Raw genomic sequence first — 26,501 nt, forward strand, 5'->3', positions numbered from 1 at the left:
CATCTCTCTCTCTCTCTCTCTATATATATATATATATATAGAGAGAGAGAGAGAGAGAGAGAGAGAGAGAGAGAGAGAGAACGTGCCAAAGCCATAGGAGAAAATGATATATATATATATATATATATATATATATATATATGGAAAGGGTAACTGAGAAATTGCAATATCAGGTTTATTACCTGCTGGCAAAAAATCTCTTGGTAGTTCTGAAGCTTGCACTGATACACATCGAAGTGAGATGCAGGGAAGGGAGGAGGCAGTGATGGAAAGGAGGAATAGGCTTTTTCAAATAGCGTGCATAAACTTAACTCTCCCCCCTTCCCCGCTTCCGTCTTCGTTCTCCCTTTCCCAACTCAATTATATTTTGTGGCATGTAAATAGAGCCTCTTCACGAAGGAGCGAACGCGCCAAAGCCATAGGAGAAAATGTCGCTCCAGGAGCCCCAAGCCGTCCCTGTCTTGTAATGAAGCCACTGCAATTGGGTGCAGACGTTTCCCAGGCTCTGGAAGGTGGAGAGGATGTTTCCAGCAGCTTTTTATAAACCGCCACAGTGAAGAGCAATGCAATTATCTTGGCCGGCATACTACAGAGCGGGTGAACATAAAAGCAGGCAAAGAGACGGCTGGGAACCAGGAGGAAATTATCATCTAAACCAGTGTTTCTCAACCTTGACAACTTTAAGATGGGTGGGCTTCAATTCCCAGAATTCCCCAGCCAGCCTTGCTGGCTGGGGAATTCTGGAAGTTGAAGCCCACCCATCTTAAAGTTGCCAAGGTTGAGAAACACTGGCCTAAATTAATGAGAAACTACACAGCCCAGCCAAGGAAGAACATCAGAAGGTGGCTTTCCCTGATCTGATGCTGCCCAGGTTCACACAACACACTAAGCTAGCTTCAAATGGAGTTGGAGAGCTTGTGGCTGTAAGGAAACTCGGGGTCAGGTCTCAAATCTGCTTCAGCCTTGCCGTTGGGGAGGCCCCAAATGATGACTGTCAAGAGAATGCAGAAACAAAGATGTCTGCCCTGTATTAACCTTCGATAGGCAGATGGTGTATCCTACCTCTGATTCGTTTTCCTCCAAACAGTAATTACATGGACATAAGGCAAGCTTCTTTTGCCAGATTAACTGCTTTAGCCAATCCTGCACCAAGCAGGGGGTTCGGATAGATGACCTCTGAAGTCCCTTCCAATTCAAGAATTCCCTGATTCTTCCTCCAGCCCAATAGCATAATCTTTTCCAGTGGCAGGGGCTCCCGGTGATGGGGGCAGAGATGCAACTGAGAAGGTCATTCAGACAGGCAGCTACATTCCCACAACCCTGCTAAATCCACTACTCCAAAAAAAATCACAGATTATTGTTTAACCTGATGGCCTAGTTCACAAAATAGACAGGTATGTGGGAATGACCTTGGGAGACAGGAGGAAGAGCCGCAGATAAGCGTCAGCTGAGCCCGCAGAAGGAATGGGGGCGTGGCAAACGTCTCAAAGGGACCCTCCCTAGTTTCTTGGACTGTAAAGGTGAAGAGGGAGAGATGTCCTATCAGACTTGCAAGATTCTGTTCATGTAACCTTACAACAACGTTAGAGTCAGTAATTCTGGGTATGCTTCTTGTCTGGGCTACCTCGCAAGCCTGACATCTCCTGTCTGAATGGTAGGATGTAAACTCAACTAACAAATAAATAAAATGCTCCATAAGCTTCTAGTTCTGTAGCGTCTTAAGACAGAACTGGGCAGCTTTCTGACAGCTAGGGGGCCAAACTCCAAGGCTGCAGTGGGCAAACTAATTAGATCAGTGTTGTCCAACCTTGGCCACTTTAAGATGAGTGGACTTCAACTCCCAGAATTCCCCAGCCAGCATGGCTGGCTGGGGAATTCTGGGAGTTGAAGTCCACTCATCTTAAAGTGGCCAAGGTTGGAAAACACTGAATTAGATGACATGAAAAGAGTGAGGATTTCCCTTTTAATAGGAAAGTTGCATGATGTCTGAGAAGACAATGACTTAAGGAGTAATTCAGAGCTAGGATCAAAATCCATCAGGAGGAAAAAGCAGCTTCCTTTCACTGCAGTGACCTTTTTCTTCATGCACAAAAATCATATTTAAATATGCATTTAAAAGCATTTTCTCCCAAGCTAATCTTTCTTGATAAATCTTCTCTCCATATTCCCTTTCTCTAATGCATTTTTTTCTTCACATCAAAAGCTGCACTTTTAAATTAAAAGCCTATTCTGCTTCTTCAAAAGATCTTCCATAGATGATCACTGGGAAGACCATGGCTTGCACAATCCTGATCTTTGTAGGTACAGACACATCCTAGCATCTGCATATCTTTTCCAAGGCCTTCATAGTTGCTCTGCCGAGTGTTATTCTACAGCATATTTCTTGACTGCTGGTTCCTTGACTCTTGATGGTTGATCCAGAACGGCAGAAACTCTCCACCACTTCGATATCTTCATTTTCAATTCTAAGGCTGGCTGTTCTACCTGTTGTCTTTAGTGTGGTCTTCTTTATATTTAATCTTAGTCCCATTTTTTTCACTGTGCTCCTTGACTTTCATTACTAGCGCTTGTGGGTCCTTTTCATTTTTGGCTGTCAAAATAGCGTCATCAGCATAGCATAGGTTATTGATGTTTCGTCCTCCAATTTTAAAACCACCCTTATCTTCTTCCAGTCCAGCTTCCCTTAATATATATTCAGCATATATACTGAATAAATAAGGGGAGAGTATGCAGCCTTGTCGCACTCCTTTGCTGACCTGCAGCCAGTCTCTTTCACCATGTTCTGTCCGTACTGTGTCTTCCTGTCCTGGAATAGGATACTAATCCGTGTTGGGTCATCTAAGCACTATGTTGCTAGTTCGTGAGGTTAAGGATATTGTACAATAGTTTGCAAACTGTTAAGTCTCCTTTTTTGGTATTTGAATATAGATTGACCTCTTCCAATCTGTTGACCACTGTGTTGTTCTCCAGATTTGTTGGCCTAGCTTGGTTAGAACCTTGACTTCTCTTGCTGGCCATTTTTGCTATAGATCTTCCATCAATTTCTGTAGTATTGCTAGAGGACTGGAGTGACTTGGTAAGTACTGGAGTGCTAATCTTACTTCACTTGCTAGTACTAGAGGTTCTTGTAGATAGAGAATATCTTCTAAGGTCTTGTAGGTGTTGACATCTCTACAGTATAGAATTTCAGTATACTCCCTCCATCTTTGATTTTCTTGGAGTCAGTTACCAGTTGTCCATTAGCATCCTTTAACATACCAATTTAAGGCTGGAATATAGTTCTGAGTTTGGAGATCTTTTGGAAAATTTTGTGTGTATGTTTTTTTGCTTGTTTCCACCTTTGATGTCTTACAGATGTTGTTGTAATATTGCTTCTTGTCTCTTCTAACACAGTGTTCCTCAACCTTCGCACCTTTAAGATATGTGGACTTCAACTCCCAGAATTCCCCAGCCAGCCATGCTGGCTGGGGAATTCTGGGAGTTGAAGTCCACATATCTTAAAGGTGCAAAGGTTGAGGAACACTGTTCTAACAGCTTTCTGAAACTCTTTGTTAAGTTCCTTCCTGAGATCTTTGTCTCTCTCTTCTCTTCTTGGCAATTGTTTTTTCCTAACTTACACTTGGAATCTGCATGCCTGTAATTTAAATTTATTACTGCAAGTTCTTCACTCTGAAAAGATGGAGAACAGGTCTTGACTGTCTTCTGCATTACTCTCTCAAATAATTGAAGAGAACCATCATATCTCCCTGCGGTCTTCTCTTCTCAACACTAAATAGGTTCAGTTCTTTTAAACAATCTGCAGGGGCCTTAGTTTCCAGTCTCATGATCAAACCTGTGCCAAGTTCTTTCAATCCTTGTTAAATGTGGTGTCCAGAACTGACACAAGAAGGATATGCTCAAAGGAAAAATGAATGATATGTTGTATTGACTAGATTTGCCACCTGTTTATTGCCGTGTGGATTGTACAGTAAATGTGTTGTTTTAATGTATATTTGTTGCTCTGTTTTGATGCTGTAAGCTACCCAGAATCCTCTACAGTTGGGTGGCATCAAAGTCAAAATAATAAAGAAACAAACAAGAATAAATCCAGTAGAAGAGAATATCTGTAGCTCAGGGTTGAACTGTGGGGTCCTTGGTGCTCTCTGAATGTGGTTGTTTTTGCAGTGATGTTACCTAGTCAGGTAATGAAAAATCTGCAAGCAAACGACCAAGCTCAGAGAGCACCAAGGACTCCACAAGAATAAATCCATATCCTCTGCCCTGTAACACCCCTTCCTTCAGCAATCTTTGAATACATGAAAGGATGTCACAGGACAGAAGTTGCCCAGTGGGCAGAGAGCAGTTGCAGAATCATTCTCCATGTCCCGTGAAAGTAAGACGGAAACCAACAGGTAGAAGCTTTACAGGAGGAGATCCAAACTTGAAATAAGGAGGAATTTCCTGACTCTGAGACCTATCAAGCAGCGGACCAGCCTGCCTCCTGGGGACAGGGAGGCTCTACCACTGGAAGTTTTCAGAGAAAGGTTGGACAGCCATCTGGAATGGTCTGAGGATCTCCTCAGAGAAGACCTCCAAGGTCCCTCTCAACCCTATGATTCTATGCTTGTGGTCCAATTTTGTGTGTCACCAAAAATCAAGCACATAAGCACACCACAATGCAAAAAAGACGCTAAGGAACCCGAAATACAGGTAGTCCCCAATTTAAGAACAAGTTAAGGTTCTTAAGGACATTCCCAAGGTCTGTCCTTAAGTCTGATTTGTATGTAAACTGGAACAGGATTATTATATAATACTGTATAAATAGCATTCAATATGCCAGCAAGTTTGGAAAACCCAACAGTGGCCACGGGATTGGAAAAGGTGAGTTTATGTTCCAATTCCAAAGAAGGGCAATGCCAAAGAATGCTCAAACTATCATACAATTGCGCTCATTTCACATGCCAGCAAGGTTATGCTCAAAATCCTACAAGCTAGGCTTCAGCAGTACGTGAACCGAGAACTACCAGATGTACAAGCTGGGTTTCGAAGAGGCAGAGGAACTAGAGATCAAATTGCCAACATTCGCTGGATCATGGAGAGACCATGAGAGTTCCAGAAAAACATCTATTTCTGCTTCATTGACTATGCAAAAGCCTTTGATTGTGTGGATCACAACAAACTCTGGCAAATCCTTAAAGTGATGGGAGTACCAGACCACCTTACCTGTCTCCTGAGAAATCTGTATGCGGGCCAAGAAGCAACAGTTAGAACCGGTCACGGAACAACCGATTGGTTCAAAATAGGGAAAGGAGTACGACAAGGCTGTATACTGTCACCCTGCTTATTTAACCTATATGCAGAGTACATCATGAGAAATGCCAGGCTGGAAGAATCACAAGCCGGAATTAAGACTGCAGGGAGAAACATCAACAACCTCAGATATGCAGACGATACCAGTTAAAAGAAATGGGTACATTTAGCCTAAAGAAGAGGAAGCTGAAGGGAGACATGATGGCACTCTTCCAATCCTTGAAGGGCTATCCCAGGGCTGAAGGGGTAGATTTATTCTCCATTGTGCCCATGGATAGGACAAGGACAAATGGGTGGAAGCTTTACAGAAGGAGATCCAAACGTTTCCTGACTCTGAGAGCTATGAAGCAGAGGAACAGCCTGCCTCCTGGAGCCACGGGGGCTCCATCGCTGCAGGATTTCAAGAAAAAAGTGGACAGCCATTCCTACAAGATGGTCTGAGGATTCCTGTCCAAGGCAGGGGGTTGGACTAGGACACCTTTAAGGTCCCTTCCAGTCCTAGGCTTCTATGAAGTGGAAATTGGACAACAATATGCCAAAGTTTGGCCATATAATTACCCTGTTTTTTAAACTCTGAAATAAGAAACAAAGACTTTCGCTAGGATTATTGTATTCATTTTGCTTTAAAACCCACACCCATACCATACAGGTAGTCCTCAACTTATAACCATTTGTTTAGCGACCATTTGAAGTTATGACAGTGCTGAAAAAGGTGACATCTGACTGGTCCTCACACTTACGATCATTGCAGTGTCCCTGCAGGCACATGATCACCATTTGCAACCTTCCCAGCCGGCTTTTGAGAAGCAAAGTCAATGGGGGAAGGTGGATTCGTTTACAACCATGGCAAAAAAGGTCATAAAATCAGGTGTGACTCACTTAATGGCCACATCGTTTAGCGATGGAAGTGCCAGTCCCAATTGTGGTCATAAGTCGAGGACTACCTGTAAAATTAGACCAAGAATTCAGACAATGTATCATTGCCCTGCCTTTTGCAGGCCTCAGATGCCAAAAAGTAATAATAATAAATAACAAGTTTGATTCCCCTGACCACAAAAGGTTTCAGGAAATGAAGCATTGTTTCTTTTTGCAAGTCATTCTTGTTTATTTGTCCATTAAATTAATGAACAGAAATAGCCTGTTGCAATCCCAGGAAAGCAGTTTTGAATTTTTGAGCTTAGAGTCCTAACCAACCTAGCCTAATCCAAGCCTAATCAAAAGAAATCCCCATTATGTTCTATGTGCATTTACGTCTCAGAGTAACTGCGTATAGCATTGCAGACGGAGTATTTTAACTCTACAGTTTGGGTTGTTCATTCGTTTTTTTAAAAAAAAATCTTTGCGGGTTAAGTTTTTTGGAGAAGGGAGGCTCTATATACCTATATACAAAATATTAAATACCAAAAAGGTTTTTAAAAGATTTGGGGCCACATTAAACATTCGTGCACTGAATTAAGACATAATTAAAACAGTGCTTTTTGGTCCTACAATGCTTTCCTAGATAATTGCATGATTATAGCATAGGTCGTATATACGTGCTAAAAATTCTCTGGATGTTCAGCTGGAAGAGGGAGGGGAATCTCCCAAAGAGGGAAAATAAAACCTTAAAGAAGCAAAGACTATATTCATTTAAAAGGTACTTTTACTTAATGCAGAGTACTTAAAATTGTCAAAAAAGACTGTTCTGGCAACACAGCGCCCCCTACTGGCCTCTCTGGGAATTCCTCCCAGCTCACCCTCCCAATTGAGAGCTCTTAATCAGAGGTTCGGGCAGGTTTTGAATAATCTCTCCCAGGCAAAGAAGCTGCAATCAACAAATATCCATCCATTTAAATTGGGGTTCCCCCAAGTGGTCAATATTGACCCCTCCCCAGGGTCGATGGGACTATCCAAGCGGTCAATAAATGGCTGGGGTCTTTGTAGTACTATTAGTTAAAGTAGTATTTATTAAATTGTTTTCATATAATAAATGTTTGGGGGTCAATGAACAATCGGAAGCTTCATGAAGGGGTTGATGAGCTGAAGAGTTTGGGGATGTAATGGTGTGTGGGAATGGCCTTGGAAGACAGGGGGAAGAGCCGCAGGCTAGGCAGCGGTTAGATAAGCGTCAGCTGAGCCCGCAGAAAGAATGGGGATGTGGCAAACGTCTCAGAAGGGACCTTTCCTAGTTTCTTGGGCTGTAAAGGTTAGCAAGGAGAGAGATACTTTCAGACTTGCAAGATTCTGTTCACGTAACCTTACAATAAAGTAGAATTAGTTCATCTGGGCGTGCTTCCTGTCTGGACTACCTCGCAAGGCTGAGAGAGGACCCCTGAATGAACTTCAGTGCCTCTCCGAAACACAGGTGGGAGAAGTGGCAGCCGTAGTGCGTCCTCTCACCAAGCCAAAGTCCTAGAATTGCAATGTGCAGAATTAAGAGATGAAAAGCCGCAGAGCAGGGTGGAAGGGGGCACAACCCCAGGGCTGTTTGTGGAGCATCTTCTTTGCAACTGGCCTTGGTGCATGAGCAAAACCAAATAAAAAAAAAATGGGGGGGGGGGACAGGAGAAGCTTGATTTAATTATAAACTCCTGGTTTTGTTTGGGGAAACTGAATTATCAGAAAAAGCCCTGTCAAAGTTCCCAACGTTGAATGGAAGCAGGCACCCATAATGCCCTCCACAATCGCTTTTTAGTTCTCATATAAAAATTGGATTATAGTTGGAAGAAGGAGCCCTGTTTTTCTTCTGCAATTCTTTCTTCTTCCCACTCACTCACCCACGCATCATCTCTTGTGGGTTTGGAGGGGGGAGGTTGTATTCCTAAAAGCAACCAGCAAACCTTGCAGCATTTTCTAAAAAGCCGGTACATCGTTTGCTAATAATCGCTTGCACGCCCATCTTGCCAGGTAGGCCACTCCATCTCTCCTCAGTTTTCCACCACCATTGGAAAAACTGGGGCAGGCAAGGAAGCAGTAGCATTGGAAAACAGCTCAGAGAAGATCAAGTGAGGACAGGAAAGAGTTAGTGGAACTTGCTGTGGCTTTTCTCAGAGAGCCAAGTCTTTTGCTGGAAAGTCTGAAGTCCCTGCAAAGCTCTCAATGGCCTTGCTGGCCTCCAGTTCAAAAAACTGTCAAAAACATCCAGTGTTTATCTCAAGTCAGAGGGACAGGTTCCTAAGAAGGAAAAGGAAGAGAGGTGAGTATGTTATTTTTCACTTGTCCTTCATTTAACTTTTGGGTTGTCTATAATATTCGTTTATTTTTGAATTACACAATCTTTCTACAATCCATTTTAGGGGGTAGACTTGGGTCATTTCCCCCCACCCTCTGAAAACATAGGGAAATAAAACCAGATAGACATAGCAATTTCAAATTTACAGTTTGCAGCTGGGCAAAGTGAAGGAAGGAAGAGTCAGTTAGGTTCCAATGGTGACTAAGTCAAAGAGAAAGAAAGAAAGAAAGAAAGAAAGAAAGAAAGAAAGAAAGAAAGAAAGAAAGAAAGAAAGAAAGAAAGAGGGAGGGAGGGAGGGAGGGAGGGAGGAAGGAAGGAAGGAAGGAAGGAAGGAAGGAAGGAAGGAAGGAAGGAAGGAAGGAAGGAAGGAAGGAAGGAAGGAAGGAAGGAAGGAAGGAAAAGGGAGGGAGGGAGGGAGGGAGGAAGGAAGGAAGGAAGGAAGGAAGGAAGGAAGGAAGGAAGGAAGGAAGGAAGGAAGGAAGGAAGGAAGGAAGGAAGGAAGGAGGAAGGAGGAAGGAAGGAAGGAAGGAAGGAAGGAAGGAAGGAAGGAAGGAAGGAAGGAAGAAAGAAAGAGGGAGGGAGGGAGGGAGGGGGAGGAGAGAGAGAGAGAGAGAGAGAGAGATACAGACTTTGAGAAGGAATCTTTGATGCTAGTCTTGGGGTAAATACAGAATCTTAGAAACAATCAGAGGACTTTCCCACCTTCATTTATAGCAGTGTTTCTCAACTCTGGCAACTTGAAGATGTGTGGACTTCAATTCCCAGAATTCTGGGAGTTGAAGTCCACACATCTTCAAGTTGCCAAGGTTAAGAAACACTGATTTACAGCGAGCTCATTAAGGCAGATTTGAAACACTTCTTCCCAGGTTTCTCACCACCTGAGCAGCCACCAACTTGACTTTTTGGACCACTCCCCACAGATGCCCCTGACTTTCATTTGGAAGTGTACCCCCTGCCCAAAACATCCATCTGTCATCTATCTATATACCGACCTACCTATTAGTGGAAGATATGAGGGACCTAGACCTAGCTTGAGACTTGCAAGATTGATGTCAGCCCTTCAAGGTAGTCCAGACAAGAAGCACCAACCATGAGTCCTAACACTACCTTTATGGTAAGGTTACAGTAGCAGTATCTTGCAAGTCTGAAAGCACTTCTCCCCTCCCTTGCCTTGACTTTCCAGAGAACTAGGGACGGTCCCTTCTGAGATGCTTCCCACGTCCCCATTCCTGCTGCGGGCTGAGACGTCTCTTATCTGACCGTTGCCTAGGCTGCGGCTCTTCCTCCTTCTGCCTCCCAAGACCATTCTCGCAGACCATTACAATACCTTTGCTTCTCCCAATGTCCCTGGTGCACGATAAAAACCGCAGGTGCCTACCACGGCATCACGGCTTCCACCTCACCACCTGCCGCAGGTGGAGTTCGCTCTCGGCAGCCACAATTGGCTGTTCGTTTTGCAGGTGGTAATTTATGAGGTGGCTGATGCTTTCAAACAAGGCATCTTTTGTCCTCACCTGGGGAAATAATGGTGAAAAACAGGAATACAAAGCTGCTGCATTTAACTTCCTTATCAGAATCAAGACTTACGTGAGCCAATGGGATAAACAGAACAAACAGATGATAATGTATCTTGCAGGTTCTGGGAAATGAGTGTTCCAGCACCACCTTATTTATTATATATATATATATATATATATATATATATATATATATATTTCATTCATTCATTCATTCATTCATTCATTCATTCATTCATTCATTCATTCTGAGGAAAGGTTCTCTAAAATATACAACCTGTTCCCCATGGATTTCTGCATCCAATGCAGAAATGAGTAAAAATTACCCAACGTTACACAGCCTGATTATAAGCACTGAGTGATGAAGCATGCAGAGGGGCACCAGACAACCTCTTCATCTATTAGTGGGGTCCTTTCCACTTTCATCACATTTTCCAATTATTTTCAACCTTTTCTTACAGCAACACTTATTGTTTTAGGAGCTGTACTATGATACTGTGCCAGACCTTATCTCCCAGACTTGCTTACATGTTGCACTCCAGCGGCAAGGAGGTTATTCATTACACAGAGCATTAATTAAAAGCAACATATTAACTGGCCCATCAACCAAGCATACCCTAATCATCTCCCCCCCCACCCCATTTATTGCTCACAAATGCTGCCAGCTCATTTTTCACTTGATCTCACAGTTCGAGGGAGGGAGGGAGGGGAGAAGGAAGGAAGGAGGGAGGGAGGGAGGGAGGGAGGGAGGGAGGGAGGGAGGAAAAAGGGTGGAGAAGGGACAAGGAGGGAGGGAGGGAGGGAGGGAGGAAAAAGGGTGGAGGACGGACAAGGAGGGAGGGAGGGAGGGAGGAAAAAGGGTGGAGAAGGGGCAGGGAGGGAGGAAAAAGGGTGGAGAAGGAAGGAAGGAAGGAAAAGGGAGGGAGGGAGGGAGGGAGGGAGGGAGGGAGGGAGGAAAAAGGGTGGAGGAGGGACAGGGAAGGAGGGAGGGAGGGAGGAAAAAGGGTGGAGGAGGGACAGGGAAGGAGGGAGGGAGGGAGGAAAAAGGGTGGAGGAGGGACAAGGAGGGAGGGAGGGAGGAAAAAGGGTGGGGAAGGGACAGGGAGGGAGGGAGGGAGGGAGGGAGGGAAGAAAAAGGGTGGGGAAGGAAGGAAGGAAGGAAGGAAGGAAGGAAGGAAGGAAGGAAGGAAGGAAGGAAGGAAGGAAGGAAGGAAGGAAGGCAGGCAGGCAGGCAGGCAGGCAGGCAGGCAGGCAGGCAGGCAGGCAGGCAGGCTGGCTATTATACAAAGGTCATGTTTTCACTGTACAGTTCAACCAAATTAGTTAAAAACCTGGGATCCATATTTGCCCACCGTGTTAAGCTTGGTGATAAAACAATAGAAAGCAAAATAAACAGTGTTCATCCTTTCTTTAATGCCCCCCTACTTCCAACATGTGGAGAGTGAGTATCATTGTTCTTTAAGTAACGCTGTCCATGCCTAGGAAGTTAGGATCAACAGATGAGAAGAAAGCCCAAGATAGCAAAAAGGAAAAAAAACCTTTAAGAAAATTAAACCAAGGGAAGGGGTCACCCAAAACAGCCAAATGAGAAACCATTGAGTGTGCTCAGTGGCCATGGAATGGTGACTGTTGTAGGGCTGAAACCAGGAGGAAAGTAGAATACAATAGATTATCATGAGAATGAACTGGCCAGATGATGATGATGATGATGATGATGATGATGATGATGATGATGATGATGATGATGATGAATCATTTGAGTGATGGCCTCATACACCCTTATTTTCATGGTCCCCCAGCGTTCAAGAAAGTAGGTTAGCTTCCTTGAAAAACCCAGGGCTCAAGACAGAACCATCCTCACTGCATTACTTCTTTTCCTACAGCAAATGAAATAAAGTATCAGGCTGCATTATCTCACCATTGCTATCTCAAAACCCTGCTTTGGCTTCCACGCACTTACCACTCCTTCCGGATCTACCAGGAGCAAATGTTTAGGCTGCCCGCTGTGCATCCCGGTCAGAACGTACTGCCCGGGGTTGGTGATGCTGTCCCTGACTAAGAAGTCACCGTCCGTGTGCAACAATTTCTCCGCATCTCGTCGGCTCATCTTGCCGTGGTACCACAGCTCCTGCTTCAGCTGATCTTCCGTGGGTGCGATAGGAGCCTTGCGGCTAGGCGGGCTGGGCCACTGATCCTCGATTTGGAGTCCACTCTGCACCCCACAAGCTGACATGGATTCATGATGCTTTAGAGCGTCTTCAAAAGGCCCTGGGGTGGGGGAGAGGAGAGGAAACGTCAGGAGGGCTTAGATCCACCAGCATCCCTGTTTCCAGATGTCTATTTTATGTGTGTGCGTGGGTCTATATATATCATTTTTATTAAAGGAAAGTTTTAAGAGAATAAAAACAATACACATTTTGAAAATAAAGTAAAGAAAAGTAGTAAGTGGGAAAAAAGATGCAAAGGAAGAGAGAGAAAAGAAAGAAAAAGTTCTGAAGAAGCAACTTCAATCTTCTTAACAGCAGTTACAAGTTCATTTATATTTTACCTTCTCTCTCGAAGGCAGTGTTTCTCAACCTCGGCAACTTGAAGACGGGTGGACTTCAACTCCCAGAATTCTGGGAGTTGAATAGCTGGCTGGGGAATTCTGGGAGTTGAAGTCCACCCGTCTTCAGGTTGCCAAGGTTGAGAAACATTGCTCTAAGGTTACATCATCATTTCCTTCTTTCCATCATCTACCCTTTCTAATCATCAAACCCAAAAGTTTGTTTTATTTTTTCAGCAAAAAGTCCAGAAGGGGATCCTAGTCACTCCATATGCCTGTTCAGTTTCCAGAGCTTCAGCTGCATTGGAATGATGAGGACTGAAAGTGTGTGTTGACCGCATTTTCATCTATACATCGCCCAGGGCACCTTAGTTATTGGGAGGCTGATAAATGGGCCAATTATATAGCTCGACCAAGAAATAAGCTAATAAAAACAGCGGCCAAAAGGGAGGGAGGGAGGGAAAGGAAGAAACCCAAAGATCAAACTGAGAACATACCAGAAAGTTGTAGCGAGACAAAAGGAAATAAAATGGAGCAATTATTTTTAACTGCTGTGAGCCTCCCGGAGTCATGAGTTTGAGATGGGGGGGGGGGGGCTGTATAAATTGAAATAATAAAGAAATAAAATATTTCGATGCCAGAAATGTCCATTTCAGGCCTTAGCATTTGCAGTGGAGAAGGATCAGGTAGCAGGTAATGGGAAAGGCCTTTCTCTGCTGGCAAATCAAGGAAAGTCACTCGCCAGAATAGCCATTACTCATACACAGACCTGCACGCTAGCATCAAAACTTCTCTTTTCATACCAGGGATCTTAGAAGAGTTAGTGTTCAGCTGGAGTTGAACTCCAGACCAGAAGAACCAACGCAGAGGTAACACAGTAAACTATACTCAGGATATAATCACAAACCTAAGTTCAATCTGGATCAGGGATTCATGAACGAACAAACAATTTGTGGCACCAGAGCTACCAAGAGAACCTCTCTCTTCATGCTGGCCATTGTAGATGTGTCAACCTTACAAGGTAGACCAGACAAGAAGCACGGCCAGATGAGGTTCTGCCATTAACTGCAACTTCATCTCAAGGAGGATAGCCATTCCAGCAAATGAGCCCAAGAAACACTTTTAGGAACACAGCTTAGATCAATGTTTCTCAACCTGGGCAACTTTAAGATGTGTGGACTTCAACTCCAATTTGTAAAGCTACATTGACAGAATCTTGCAAGTCTGAAAGTACAAATCTCCCCTCATCCCCTTTACAGTCCAAAAACTAGGGAGGGTCTCTTCTGAGCCCCTTGCCCCACCCACATTCCTGCTGCAGGCTCAGCTGCCTTTTGTCTGACCGTTCCCTTAGCTTTGCCCTGTCTCCCAAGGTTATTCCCACATAGTATTAGAAGATGCAATATCTTGTCTGATCAGCTCATTTTGCGCACTAGTTTGAGCTCCTCGTCTGGATGGTTTCCAGCTGATGTCATTCTTCCCCTAGTGGACTCCTCTTTAGAGGAAACTCTAGTACTGCTTAGGAAACTACCAACAGCTAAGTACTTTTGAAAGACCTTATCTTCTTGATGAAGGATCCCTTGGACACTCTTCCTTGAGCTCCTCTCAGCTCTAAAGGACAAGAACTGCAGAGGGTGCAGACAATCGATGGAGTGCCCACTTGAGATACAGAACTGCTTCTGAGTGAGGGCTGCCCCATGAGTAGACCCCTTCGAAGGTGCCCAACAGCTGAACCTTCTCTTGGTGGCCTTCAGTTCCAGGCTGCACAGCATTCATTTGTCACAGTTCTATAGATTGGACTGAAACTTGTTTTGATCTGATTGAGCTTTTCTTCTGCCATTAACTGCAACTTCATCTCAAGGAGGACAGCCATTCCAGCAACTGAGCCCAAGGAACACTCTTAGGAACACAGCTTAGACCAGTGTTTCTCAACCTGGGCAACTTTAAGATGTGTGGACTTCAACTCCCAAAATTCTGGGAGTTGAAGTCCACACATCTTAAAGTTGCCCAGGTTGAGAAACACTGGCTTAAACCATGGGTCCAGGTAACTGAATAATCACTATTTAAAAAATTGGTGCATTTTTTATTTTTTCAGCGTGCCAAAAGAAATTGCACAGCCCTGTCCTAGCTGGAACACAACAGGAATGCTTTTCCCACTGCCCTAATCCATTAGTTCTGTCCATGGTGCTGAATCCACCTTGGCCGTCTTGGATTCCTGATCACCAGTGTGCGTTCCCAGCCTCCGTTACCTGAACCCATTTGCGAAGTCAATTCAAACCCTCTGCCCTTCTCTTCAACAAACAGACCAGGAGAAATTACGCACAACAGGGAAATGCATTTAAATATTCTCAGCTACTGCTCAGTTTCTTCAGACTTTAAACTTGGGAAGAAGCTGGAGTTTAGGTATAGAATCATACCACTGAAAATTCCCCCACCCAGTCTGGGTTCCCTTCTCCCCTTAAATTGGATTAGGAATTTTGCCCAGCAAAATAAACTCCCTTCCTGCCCTCATCAGCTCTTCCCCACCTCCTGTCCATGTACATTTCATGCTTATTATTTTTCTGATGCTCCTCTTAATGCAACCTGAGCATCATTTTGAAGTAGGAAGGTGGTATTCATAAAATTATTATTCATTTTTTCAGAGCGGGAGCTGCATTCTCCTGTTGTTGGCACCGACAGCATTTGCAAATGTAACATTGACGTTAGAACCAGTTCCAGTCCAAAAGTTGCCCCACTTTCCCCCTAAGCCCTCTCTCTTACTCATATCGAAAAGGTCTTTGGGGGGGCTCTCATCAAGCTTCTCAGCATTGGCCTCCCAGTTGTTTAGATTTTCAGTGTTGACATACATGTGCTGTTCATAATCTTGGGAGCCAAAAGATTTGCTGTCTGCCTGGACATAGCCATCACAACACTGACCTGCAAGACAGAATGGCAGTATTATTCCCACTGTTTTAATTTCACTCTCTTTCCCTAATTTATGCTCTTAAATTCCTTCTGCCCCATTTCCCAGATCAGTCTGCATCTTCCAACCTTCAAAAAAAGCCAGTCCTGCGTTTACATTTGTCATACATTTTTGGCTTTATGAAGCCAAAAAAAAAACACATATTTTTGCAAGTTTTCCTCCCCATAATGCTGTTTCCTACCATTTTTTGTTTCAAGAATGTATTTTTGAACAGAGGGAGGGAGCATCACAAAATCTCAAAAAGTGCCAAATAGCAAAGGTTCCAGTTCTCATCTCGATCTGAGAATTTATTCTGAATTTAAGTTTTTATGAACAAAATTGCTCCCCCCGTTCCTTATTTCTATCAATTTCTGAAGTTTGGACCGTAAGGGCTGTTTTGTACGTCCAAAACAACACTACCTGAGAGAAAGCCATCTTGCAGTAGCCTGCGGTTGGCAGAAACACAAAACCCAAAAAAATCTCCAGGTTCTGCCTGTTCCTGATGCTCAGCCTATGGTTGCCAACCCGGTTTTTTAAAGCCAAAACTGCACCACTAAGGCAAGCAAGTAGGAGGGAGACCAGGAATAAAGGAAAGCTGAACAGTTGGAGAAAAAAACAGTCAAAAGTAGACTGGAGACCTGACATCTCCACCAACAACAGATGGGAAGGGAGAAAAAAGCTGGGCTGATAGAAGGCTGAAGAGGAACATTTGACACTGCAACTTTTTATTGCAGCTTTTCCCAAAGGGGTGTCTTCTGGATGTCTTTGGGCTGCAACCCCAAGATTTCCACAGCCAGCAATTGTGGACACTAGATGGGGAATGCAGGTTCATTGAGAAATGAAAAGGAAAAATCACCTTCAAGTGAAACTTTGGCTGATTTCATAGAGACGTGTTTGGTTTCCAAGGAAAGGGCTGGCTTCTTCTGGGAGATTTTTTTTTTAATTTCCTAATCTAACCTGGGATTTTTTAGTGGTCTCCCATCCAAGTACTGACCAGCTCCAACCCTATTTAACTTTTGGAGATCAGCCAAGATCACAAAGGTGCTCTCTCCTAGCCATTAGAAAAACACAGTACTTGATTTTTTTACCAATAGAAGCGAATATGTGTAGCTCAGGGTTGAACTGTGGAGTCCTTGGGGTTCTCTGAGCTTGGTGGTTTCTTGCAAACATCTTGTTACCTGGCTAGGTAACATCTTCAGTGGTAGAATGGGATGGGGTTTGCTCTGTGTTTATATACTGTGGCATGCCCTGCCAGTGTTGGTGGGGGTGGGGGTTTTGTTTTTTCCTCTGGTAGTTCCTTGATTAGGGTATTGTTTACTGCTTGATTGTATGTCTGGTGATAATCTTGGTGTTAATCTCTGCTTATCTGGGTGATGATTGCTGGTGAGGAGATGTTCTGGTCTTTTGTTTTCCTTTCTAGTGTGTAGATGTTGTTTATCTCTATGTGCCTGTTGATGGCTGCCTTGTCTGAATACCAAGCTTCCAAGAATTCCCTCACATTTTTGGATTTAGCTTGGTCTAAGATGCTGACAGTTTCCCAGGTGAAACTTTGGTTAAGTCTGTCCATGTGTTGTGAGATTAAGGAGTTTTCATCATGTCTTCTGACTGCTAGTTGGTGTTCATGGATGCGCTCTGCCAGTCTTCTGCCCGTCTGTCCTACATAGTGGTTGTTACAGTCCTTACACTGTACGTTGTAGACGACGCCTGTTTTTTCTTCTTGGGCTACTGGGTCTTTTGGTTAGTTAAGTTGTTTTGGGGGGTTTTAGTTGGTTTGTTTGCTACGGAGATGCCATGTGGTTGTCATAGTCTGTTGGTAGTTTCTGAGACATATCTGATGTATGGCAGTGTGATCCTTTCCATAGCTTGTGTTGGTTCTGCTGTAGTGGGTTGAGGGTCAGGCCCTTTTTGATAAAGTTGTGTGGATATCCATTTTGTTGGAAGATGTTGAAGATGGTGTTTCCTTTTTCTGCTGTTCTGGGTTGCTGCAGTGCATTTGTGCTCATTTGAATAATGTTTTTACACAGCTCCTCTTATGGGAGGTTGGTTGTTACTTTGGTAATGGAGCCCTTGGTTAGTGTGAGCTGTTTTTTGATAGACTTGGGTTTCTAATTTGCTGTTGTTTCCTCTGCTATCCAGGAAGGGTACTGTGTTGTTGTTTTCTTCCTCTCTGGTGAATTTTATTTCTTTGAAGATGTGGTTGATGGTTTCATGTGTCTTCTCTAGTTTTTTTTTATTATAACAAAGGGGTCGTCTACATGCCAGATCCATACTTTGGGTTGTATGCGTGGAAGTGCTGTAGCTTCTAGGCATTGCATTACAATCTCTGCTATGAATCCTGACAGTGGTGATCCCACGGGTGTGCCTCTGATTTGTTGGTATATTTGTCCATCAAACTGAAAATAGGCAGTGAGGCAGAGGCTGATGAGGTCCATGATTCTGGGTATTTTGATCTGGGTGTATTTGGTTAGGTCGGTAAACAGTAAACAATACCCTAATCAAGGAACTACTGGAGGAAAAAAATAAAACAAAACAAAACTGAAGGGCAGGGCATGCCACAGTATATAAACAGAGAGCAAACGCCAGCCCATTTTAGCACTGAAGATGTTCATTACCTAGCTGGGTAATGAAATGTTTGCAAGAAAACAACCAAGCTCAGAGAACCCCAAGGACTCCACTTGATTTTTTGTTTTTAGAACTTCATATCCCACCTAATTCACATTGTGCCAGATATCTCTTAGCATCATAAATGTAGTGATTACCAGAAAGATCAGCATCCCAGTTCAAGTCTGAGTGGCTGCTGGGGTCCCTTCTGGCAGAAGATCCAACCTGTGGGACAGAAGGTTGGGAAAAAAGGAATTACACTGGCTGACAGGAGCAAGGGTTAGACGTTGCTTTTTCACGAGACAATCTTCATGATTAGCATGATGGTAAGCAAAAGACGTATTTATGGGGAAAGTTATGGAACCCACAGCCACAGAATGCGGAGACGGCCAACAGCTTAGCTGTGATGTGCTCAGTCAACACAATTAAGCAGGACCGTGGCAGAATACGTGGCTGCAGGGAAGTGGCAATTCATCGCGCAGAACATTATCCAGACATGACTTATGAATTGGCCCTTCCACGCAGAGCATCATATTTTTCCCTTTACAAGTAGTCCTGATTTAGCAACCACCGCTGTAACCAGCAACTCAGTCATTAAGCAAAGCAGTGGCTAAGTGAAACCGCGACTGGGCTTATGATCTTACTTCAGCTTTCTTTTGCTTTACAGACCTGCGAAGGCCATAAATGAAAGGATTGGTCATAAAGGTACTTTTTCATCACCGTAGTAACTGCAAATCATCACTAAATGAGGCAGTTGCTAAACAAGAACTACCTATATTGTTAAGCAAATGCCTCCTGTCACCTTTTAGCAATTCGGGGGGAGGGAAGGAAGAAGGAAGGAGAAGAATTGCCACTAAAACTGTAGAAACAAGAAAAAGTTGCAAGGTTTTTTCCATGCAATGCACTTCACTAGGTCAGGAAAAGTCCTAGTCACTGCCCATCATACTAAGTGTGGTTAGCATTAATCTTGGTTATGATTGTGTACGTGTTTCTTAGCATGTTGTGTGAACCCAGGCCACTTGGTTATTTCATTTTATTTAAATGTTTTATATGACATCTACTCTCTTAATGGCTCAGGGCAGATGTTCCCACCCCAGGAAAAGCCAATTTGTTGGCAGTCTCCATATCCATGCTTGGTCCCACAGAAGATGCTCAGCTGATGATGTTAGGGTATAATATGGAAGTGGGCAGTCCTGTAAGTAACTTGAACCTAAGATAGTAAACACAGAATCATAGAATATAAGGGTTGGAAGGGACTTCAAGATCTTCTAGCCCAACCTCCCACACCTTGCAAGAATCCATTACTCCAGTGATCCTGACAGATGGACATCCAGCCTCCGTTTGAATATCTCAAGTGAAGGAGAGCCCACCACCTCATGAAGCAGTCCGTTCCCTTGCTACACAACTAGGAAATGACTCATGAGGTCCAGCTGAAGTCTATTTCCTTGTAATTTCAGAATCCTGGAATGGAAGGGTTGGAAGGGACCTGAAAGACCATCTAGTCCAAACTCTCACCCACTGCAGAAATCCACCTCTATGGCAATTCCAACAGATGACCATCCAGCCTCTGGTTCAACACCTTCAGTGAAGGAGAGCCCACCACTTACCAAGGCCTCCATTCCATTGGTCCATAGCTCTTACTGTTAGGAAGTTATTCCTGATCATAGAATCATAGAACTGAAGTGCTGGAAGGGACTTTTGAGATCATCTATCTCAATCCCTGTCCAGTGCTTCAGCATCCCCAACAGAGGACCATCCAGGCTCTGCTTAAACACCTCCAGCGAAGGAGAACCTACCACCTGGGCCAACAATATCTTATCTGCATTTTGTTCAATGTTCCATCCCTTTAAAATCCAAAGGCGCCCAGGTTCTCATGACATCCAACCCTGAGCTCCAACAAAAGGTATAGCAGAGTATTATCAGCACTTGGATGACCAGAAGCTCCAACCCAGACATGATTATTTCCATGGATTTCACACTTCTGGCATAGATCGTCCCTCAGTTTCTTGTTCAACATATTCAGCAAATCCAGAAGTTCAGTATCCAGGTTAACTATGTTGTAGGAAAGCAATTAAAGAAACTTTCAGAATCAGAGCCACTCTACATGGATGGTCATCTAATGAAGATGCTCTAGCAGATCCTGCACTGAGCGAGGTTGGGCTACAGGACCTCTAAGTATCCTTCCAACCCTGGGATTCTACCTTTGAATGCCTATATGCTTGGAAACGAGAACAAGGGCCCTTCTGCTTCAAATATTGCTTGAAGCTCCCCAAAAGTAGATGCTTCGCTACTAGATTACATTTATTTTTTGGTTTGCTTGTTTAATATACTCTGGTACTGCTTAGTAGCGCATACCGTTAGAACAATTCCCAAAACAGAACTTAAAGCAATTCATAGAGCAGAATAGAACAGAAAGACCACCAAAACAGTGAAAGGAGGTACTGAATCAAAGCAAATAAAAATCAGAGGCACGGCATGAAAAGATAGCAATATTAAATGCTAGGCATGCCAGATTTTCACAAATGGGGCACCATTCAAATGACTCTTTTCATACTCCAGCCTTTTCCCCAATTTGGGGTCTTCCAGATGTCCTGGAAAACAGATGTTTTTTTCCCCAATGAGCAGTCTTTATTACTCATCCTGTCAGAACACAGTTTAGCTACTCTCCCGGTAAATTTTGAATGTGTTAAGGAAAGTTTCCAGACTTAAAGGGTGTTTGTCTTGATCTATGAATCTTATCTTGGTTGGGTTTGTATATTTAACCAAGCCAGTTGCAGACCTAGAAGATGCATTCACACAAGCGGCTAAGGTCGTTTAATGTTTAGATTGCCACATCAGTTGGTTTGAAGCTTAGCAGGTTACATGAACCCAATTTAATTAGTTCATGCTGTCATGGATTCTGCAAATCCAGGAAACAGACTGAGTCAGAAACCAGAATGTATGTGAATATTATCAGATCCAAGTTGAGTTGGCCACAGAAAGATATGGGGGGATTACATCTTCTCTTTGCACCCATGAGATGTTTTGACCAACAAGACATGTTTTGAAGGTTTTTTACACCCTGTTCCTATGCCTTCCTCTCCCCCAGCCTGCTGTTAGTAAAATGAGTCTCATGATTAAGAAACTAGGGAGCTTCCTCTTTCTCTTTCTCTCTCTCATCTTTGTCTTCAAGACGTCATTTAGATGCACAGGAAGCTTTCCTGCACTCTGTATTTCTCAATAAGTCTATCTTTTACTCCAGATATAATTAACGTCTGCTTGCATTCATTGACACAGCTGGGCTAAGCCTCTACTTGGCATTCAAACTATGCCATCACCACTTATCGTTTGGAATGGGACCCATTGTGACCGAATTACTCATGGTTTTTAATGCTCTGCACATTCTCAGGAGCAAAGGCTCCTGCTGAGTCCAGATCTCGACCAAAAGGACTGTATCACAAGGGCAGAGAAATTGTTTGCCTATAGTTTCAACCCGCTACCCTTCTCACTGGGGAAGAAATCAGTTCATAACCCAGAAGAAAATTGTTCATGGCCAGGACTGGCACAGCCTCTGCCAATTTGGGGTTCCCCTGTAGCACTGGACTACAACTTCCATCCCTTCCCTGCTGCCTAGGGATGCTGGAAGTTGTAGTTCCTCTTGCAGGAACTGCATTATCTCGGGAAACACCGGGTTTTCTAACCGGGAACTGCATTCGGATTCATTGAACGGCAGTTTCCTACTGTGATATTTTTAGTTCGCCGTTAGAAGAAGAAACTCGTCCTTTGTCATAGGAATTTTTTTTTTCGGCAGAAGTGAAACATTAAAAAAAAACACACACCCAATGTCTGGTTAATCAGGGGGTGGCCCCTGTTGATTGCAGAAAAAGAGGTTTTAAAACAACCAATTTCCTAAATTATATGGATAATTTGCCAGGCTCTGTCATCCATTCTTCTTTCACAACAGAAAGGGCTTGGTGGGGGTGGGGGGGAAGAGATCCTGGTTTAGCAGCAAGCGATGGCGCCCCCAGATTGAGCTTAGCAGGCTCAGATACCCCAGATGAACCTGCCAAGGCGTCTGTGGTCACCTGGCTGAAATTGCTGGCGTAGGAACCCTGCCAGAGTGCGTGGCTCGAAGCCGATCCGTAATGGAGACGGGAGTCCACCAAACCACCAAGCGGGGGCTGCTTCCCTGGGATGCTGTTGTAGTAATTGTGTCCCGAGGTGTCCTCCTCCTCGCCCCAGGAATCATCTACTCCCATTGTCCTGGTCAGAAAGACAAGAGGGGAGAATGCCAACACGATATAAATCAGAAAGATAAATAAATAAATAAATACCCAGAGCCAGAGGGAAGAATCTCTTAAGAAGCATACTTAAGAAACAGGGGCGTCTGTCACGTAGGTCGGGGGCTGTTGTAAAAAAATCAAGGTGGACGCTGCGACTGTGGGATCAATGCTCCACCCCATTTCCACAAGGTGCATGTAAACATGGGGAGGGGGCTTCAATCTCAGCTGTCATCTTTTTTGACTAGAACTTGGGCCTTCCCTCTTCCAGCCCAGCCCCTTCCCCACTACACCTGATTGGCTCTTGGGCTGAGAGGGAGGGGCTAGCCCAAAGTCAGCCAATGAGCTTCTGTGGCTGAGGGGGGACTAGAACCCGGGTCTGCCCCCCTCAGTCCAGCCCCTTCCCCACCACACCTGACTGGCCCTTGGGCTGAGAGGGAGGGATTGGCCCACATTCAGCCAATGAGTTTCTGTGGCTAAGGATAGACTAGAACCCAGATCTCCCAGTCCATCCCCTTCCCCACTAGAGTACACCTGATTGGCTCTTGGGATAAGAGGGAGGGACTGGCCCAGAGTCAGCCAATGAGCTTCTGTGGCTGAGGGGGTCCAGAACCTGGGCGTTGAAGTCCAAATGCACAACTGGCCACTGGATGGCCAACGACATTGGGAAACAGAGGCTAAAATTCCATACCTCTCCTGTGGCGCTACAGTTTTGGGAGGGCTATGGAGATACTGTTTAAAGCGGAGCTCAAACGCTTGCCCAACAGTGTTGATGATGCTCTGGGCCAATCCGTCACAGCATTCCAAGATGTGGCAGGCTGCAAAAGAGGAAAAGATCAACAACAAAAGCCAAACACTTCCTTCCAAACAGATACACAACACGACACAAACAGGAGCCAGCAGCGTGATACAGCTGCAAAAACAGCCAGGGCCATCTTAGACTGCATTAACAGAACTGGAGGGCCCAGATCGTGAGACGGAACGATCTGCTCTGCCCTGGGTGGCTAGCCCACATCTGGAAAATCATGGGTGCAACATTTACAGAACTCTGAAAGCAGGACATGTCTGGAGAAGCTCCAGATGATGGGGGTAGGGCTGGGAAAGTGAAAGTGAGGGGAAAAGTGAAAGAATAGAAGCATGTTTTCCCCCTGGATGACGTTCATTCCAGAAGTTGCATCTTTTTCCCCAAAACTCACCCCTGCTTCTTTCACTACCACCAGTCACTGGCACATCATATGTGACTCCAACTAACCTATGAGTTCCTATATACTCATACATACCCATAGCAAGATAGATAGCCCCAGTATATAACACCCAGCCAGGGTCTAAAAACCTGCCACGTTCACACAGTCATGTTGTCCCAGGAAACCTCTGGGTACGTGGACCTGGCGTGCCACGCCCAGTGAAACACACAAGGCGGAAATCTCTTTAATAACTTTATTCTGCAGAGTCAAAGGCCCTTGCGAAAGCTTTCCAGATCAAGCGCAGCGCTCCATACAAATCACTGGGTTTTTAAACAGCTACAATCAGAAGATCATGACCTCACAGGTTAATGCAAGTTTACTGGTATACAGAGTTAGAGCACTCCTAAGAAGCTGGGTACTAATACCCAGCGGGTGGGCACTGGTGGTCACTAAGGGAAATAGGAGCTGAGTTAGCCAGTACCTTATCTAAGTTACAAGCACTCCCCACTGCATTACACTACACTACGCTACTGCTCTTACTATTCTCTCTAGCTGATACCAGGCCCAACACAAAGGGAAGGCGATTCGGACGCTCAGCAACTAGTGAAGGACAATTCTGGGGCCATACATAATGTTCTGCTGTCTTCTTCAAATCAACCCTAAAATCACCACTCCAGCAGTCAATTAAAAAACAAGGATCCCAATCAACAGCAGTCAAAACTTTTACATAATCCTTTTTAGTAATATTGGGAAAGGGGTAAACTTGGTAAGTTAGCTAAGGGCCAGGACAGTACCGCTCAGTCTGGACAGTGTTTATTTAGGAAGCCATGAGCACAGCCAAGGCTGTTTCACCCAGACTCGTTCACACTGTTATCAAGGGACCCTCTTGCAAGCCAACGTAACTGCTGCCCACATTCCTCCAGCTTGGGGTTACTGACGCCCTCAGTTGACTTGGCACCGCTTAAATCCTACTTTCTAGCCTTCAGAACAGACTCGGATTTATTCTCAAGGGGTAAATCTTTCAGCAACTTGGTAGCCTAGGTCGGGGAGAGGGACGAGGCAGCTAGCCAAAGGCAGCTAGCCAAAACACAGCAGAGCCAATATCTGAACCCAGGACTCGATCTCTCAGCCTCTGCGTTACAACCCCCACCTCCAAGCTAAGGGGCCAGCAGAAAGTTAGCTATCTGTTGAGGATCACGCTTTGTTGTGGTAATGCTATTCCTGCAGGTGTTGACCTCTCAGAAGATGCCATTAATTGCAAATCTTAGAGATGTAGTATGCATTTAAATATGTCTTTCGAGTGGATTGTTTTTTAAAAGAAATTGCAAAGCAGAAATGAAATAGAATTGTCATGTATATATGCATACTGTACACACATATGCACATAAATATACATATACACACATACACAAACACACACACAAAAGTGGTATCAATTAGGACTAGATTCCTCCATGCTCAGTGTAGAAACAGTTGTTACAGGTAGTCCTCGGGTTACAACAGCAATTGGACCCAGAATTTCCATCACTAAGTGATGCAGTCGTAAAGCGCGACATCACGTGACAGCATTGCTTAGCAATGGCAATCCCACAGTCCTGGTTGCTGTCATTACTCCAGGACCACGCAGGTCATTAAGTGGGAAGAGGCAGGAGTCCCAGACAAGCAGGTCGCGGGTGAGCAGGTGAGCAGGGGTTGCAGCAGGCAGGTGCTACGGAGCATGGGTAGGCAAAAAAACCTGCGGGAGTGGGACCAATGTCCGACTTCCTGCCAGCTTCCCCATTGACTTTGCTTGTGGGAAGCCAGCAGTGAACGTCGGAAGTCACAATCACGTGACCGGGGGGATGCTGCAACGGCCGCAACTTTATAGACTGGTCGTAAGTCCTCCTCGTTCAGCGCCATTGTAACTTTGAATGGTCACTGAACAAGTGGTCATAACTCGAGGACCATCTGTATTCATGATCTATGACTGGGATGTTTTTGCTCTATTCCTTTATGTGTTTTTTTCCTGAAACGTCTTTTGGATTACTGTATACAACTACAGGGTTCAGAAAATAATGCCAACAGGACCCAGGAGAAACATGAAACGGGGAGCATTTGTGTTTATATGTGTTTGTATATTTATAATGAGAGTCAATGTGGTGTAGTGGTGAAGGTGCAGGGCTAGGAGGGGGGAGATCCAGGTTCTAATCCCCCTCAGCCATGGAAGCTTACTGGCTGACTTGGGCCAGTCCCTCCCTCTCAGCCAAACAGCTAATCAGGTCTAGTGGGGAAGGGGCTGGACTAGGATTGGGGAGAATGAGGTTCTAGTCCCCCCCAGCCATGGAAGCTCATTGGCTGACTCTGAGCCAGTCCCTCCCGCTCAGCCCAAGAGAATCAGATCTAGTGGGGAAGGGGCTGGACTGGAGCAGGGAGACCCAGGTTTTATTGTTCTTTCAGCTGGGTGATTATGGGATCCCAGTCCCTCTCTCTCAGACCTAGACTGAGAAGTAAAAAAAATCTGCCTATCCACGCTGGATCAACATGTTGGAGTACATTCCAAACCTTCGGTGCAGAGACCTTCATCCTGCAGTGGATGGATTCAGGCTGATAACAAATACTGTATATATAGGAACAGGGACCAATCTATTCTGTATATTATCCTGTATATAATGAAACACAGATATGGGTATGGATATACCAGCCATGCCTGAAAAGAATTGCTGGCACCTGGTGTACACGCTAGTCCATAAATGCAAGTAAAACACACTATAATTTTTAAATAACATCCTTTGCAGGCTTCTGTGTCACCCCATTGGCTAATTTTTTTTTTTTTCCAAAAGCTGCGTTTCAGTTCTTTAATCCCTCTGCCACCAAATTCCCACAGTAGGTTCACACTCACCTCGCTGGTTGATGGGATCCTTTGCAACATAAGCGACATAGTCAGTGGTATCCTGGCCAGAAATATAATTCAGAAAAAA

General features: G+C 44.5%; 1 protein-coding gene across 1 annotated transcript in view; it reads right to left on the bottom strand.

Annotated features, from left to right (window-relative positions):
* Window positions 1-11,064: 11,064 nt before the first annotated feature.
* The window catches only part of SHC2 (SHC adaptor protein 2), a 44,297-nt gene continuing 28,860 nt past the window's right edge, over window positions 11,065-26,501 (bottom strand). Inside the window, exons 7-13 of the mRNA XM_088149892.1 lie at window positions 26,423-26,474; window positions 23,052-23,178; window positions 22,166-22,343; window positions 18,260-18,326; window positions 15,320-15,475; window positions 11,978-12,285; window positions 11,065-11,894 (exon numbers count right to left, since the gene is read on the bottom strand). Of these exons, the coding sequence (XP_088006018.1) occupies window positions 11,883-11,894; window positions 11,978-12,285; window positions 15,320-15,475; window positions 18,260-18,326; window positions 22,166-22,343; window positions 23,052-23,178; window positions 26,423-26,474 (900 nt within the window). The 3' untranslated portion in view covers window positions 11,065-11,882. The remainder of the gene's footprint in view (window positions 11,895-11,977; window positions 12,286-15,319; window positions 15,476-18,259; window positions 18,327-22,165; window positions 22,344-23,051; window positions 23,179-26,422; window positions 26,475-26,501) is intronic.

Source organism: Python bivittatus, unplaced genomic scaffold, assembly GCF_059951505.1.
Source record: "Python bivittatus isolate LINGU-HERP-01145 unplaced genomic scaffold, Pbiv_v1 ctg000580_np1212, whole genome shotgun sequence".
Taxonomy (NCBI): domain Eukaryota; kingdom Metazoa; phylum Chordata; class Lepidosauria; order Squamata; family Pythonidae; genus Python; species Python bivittatus.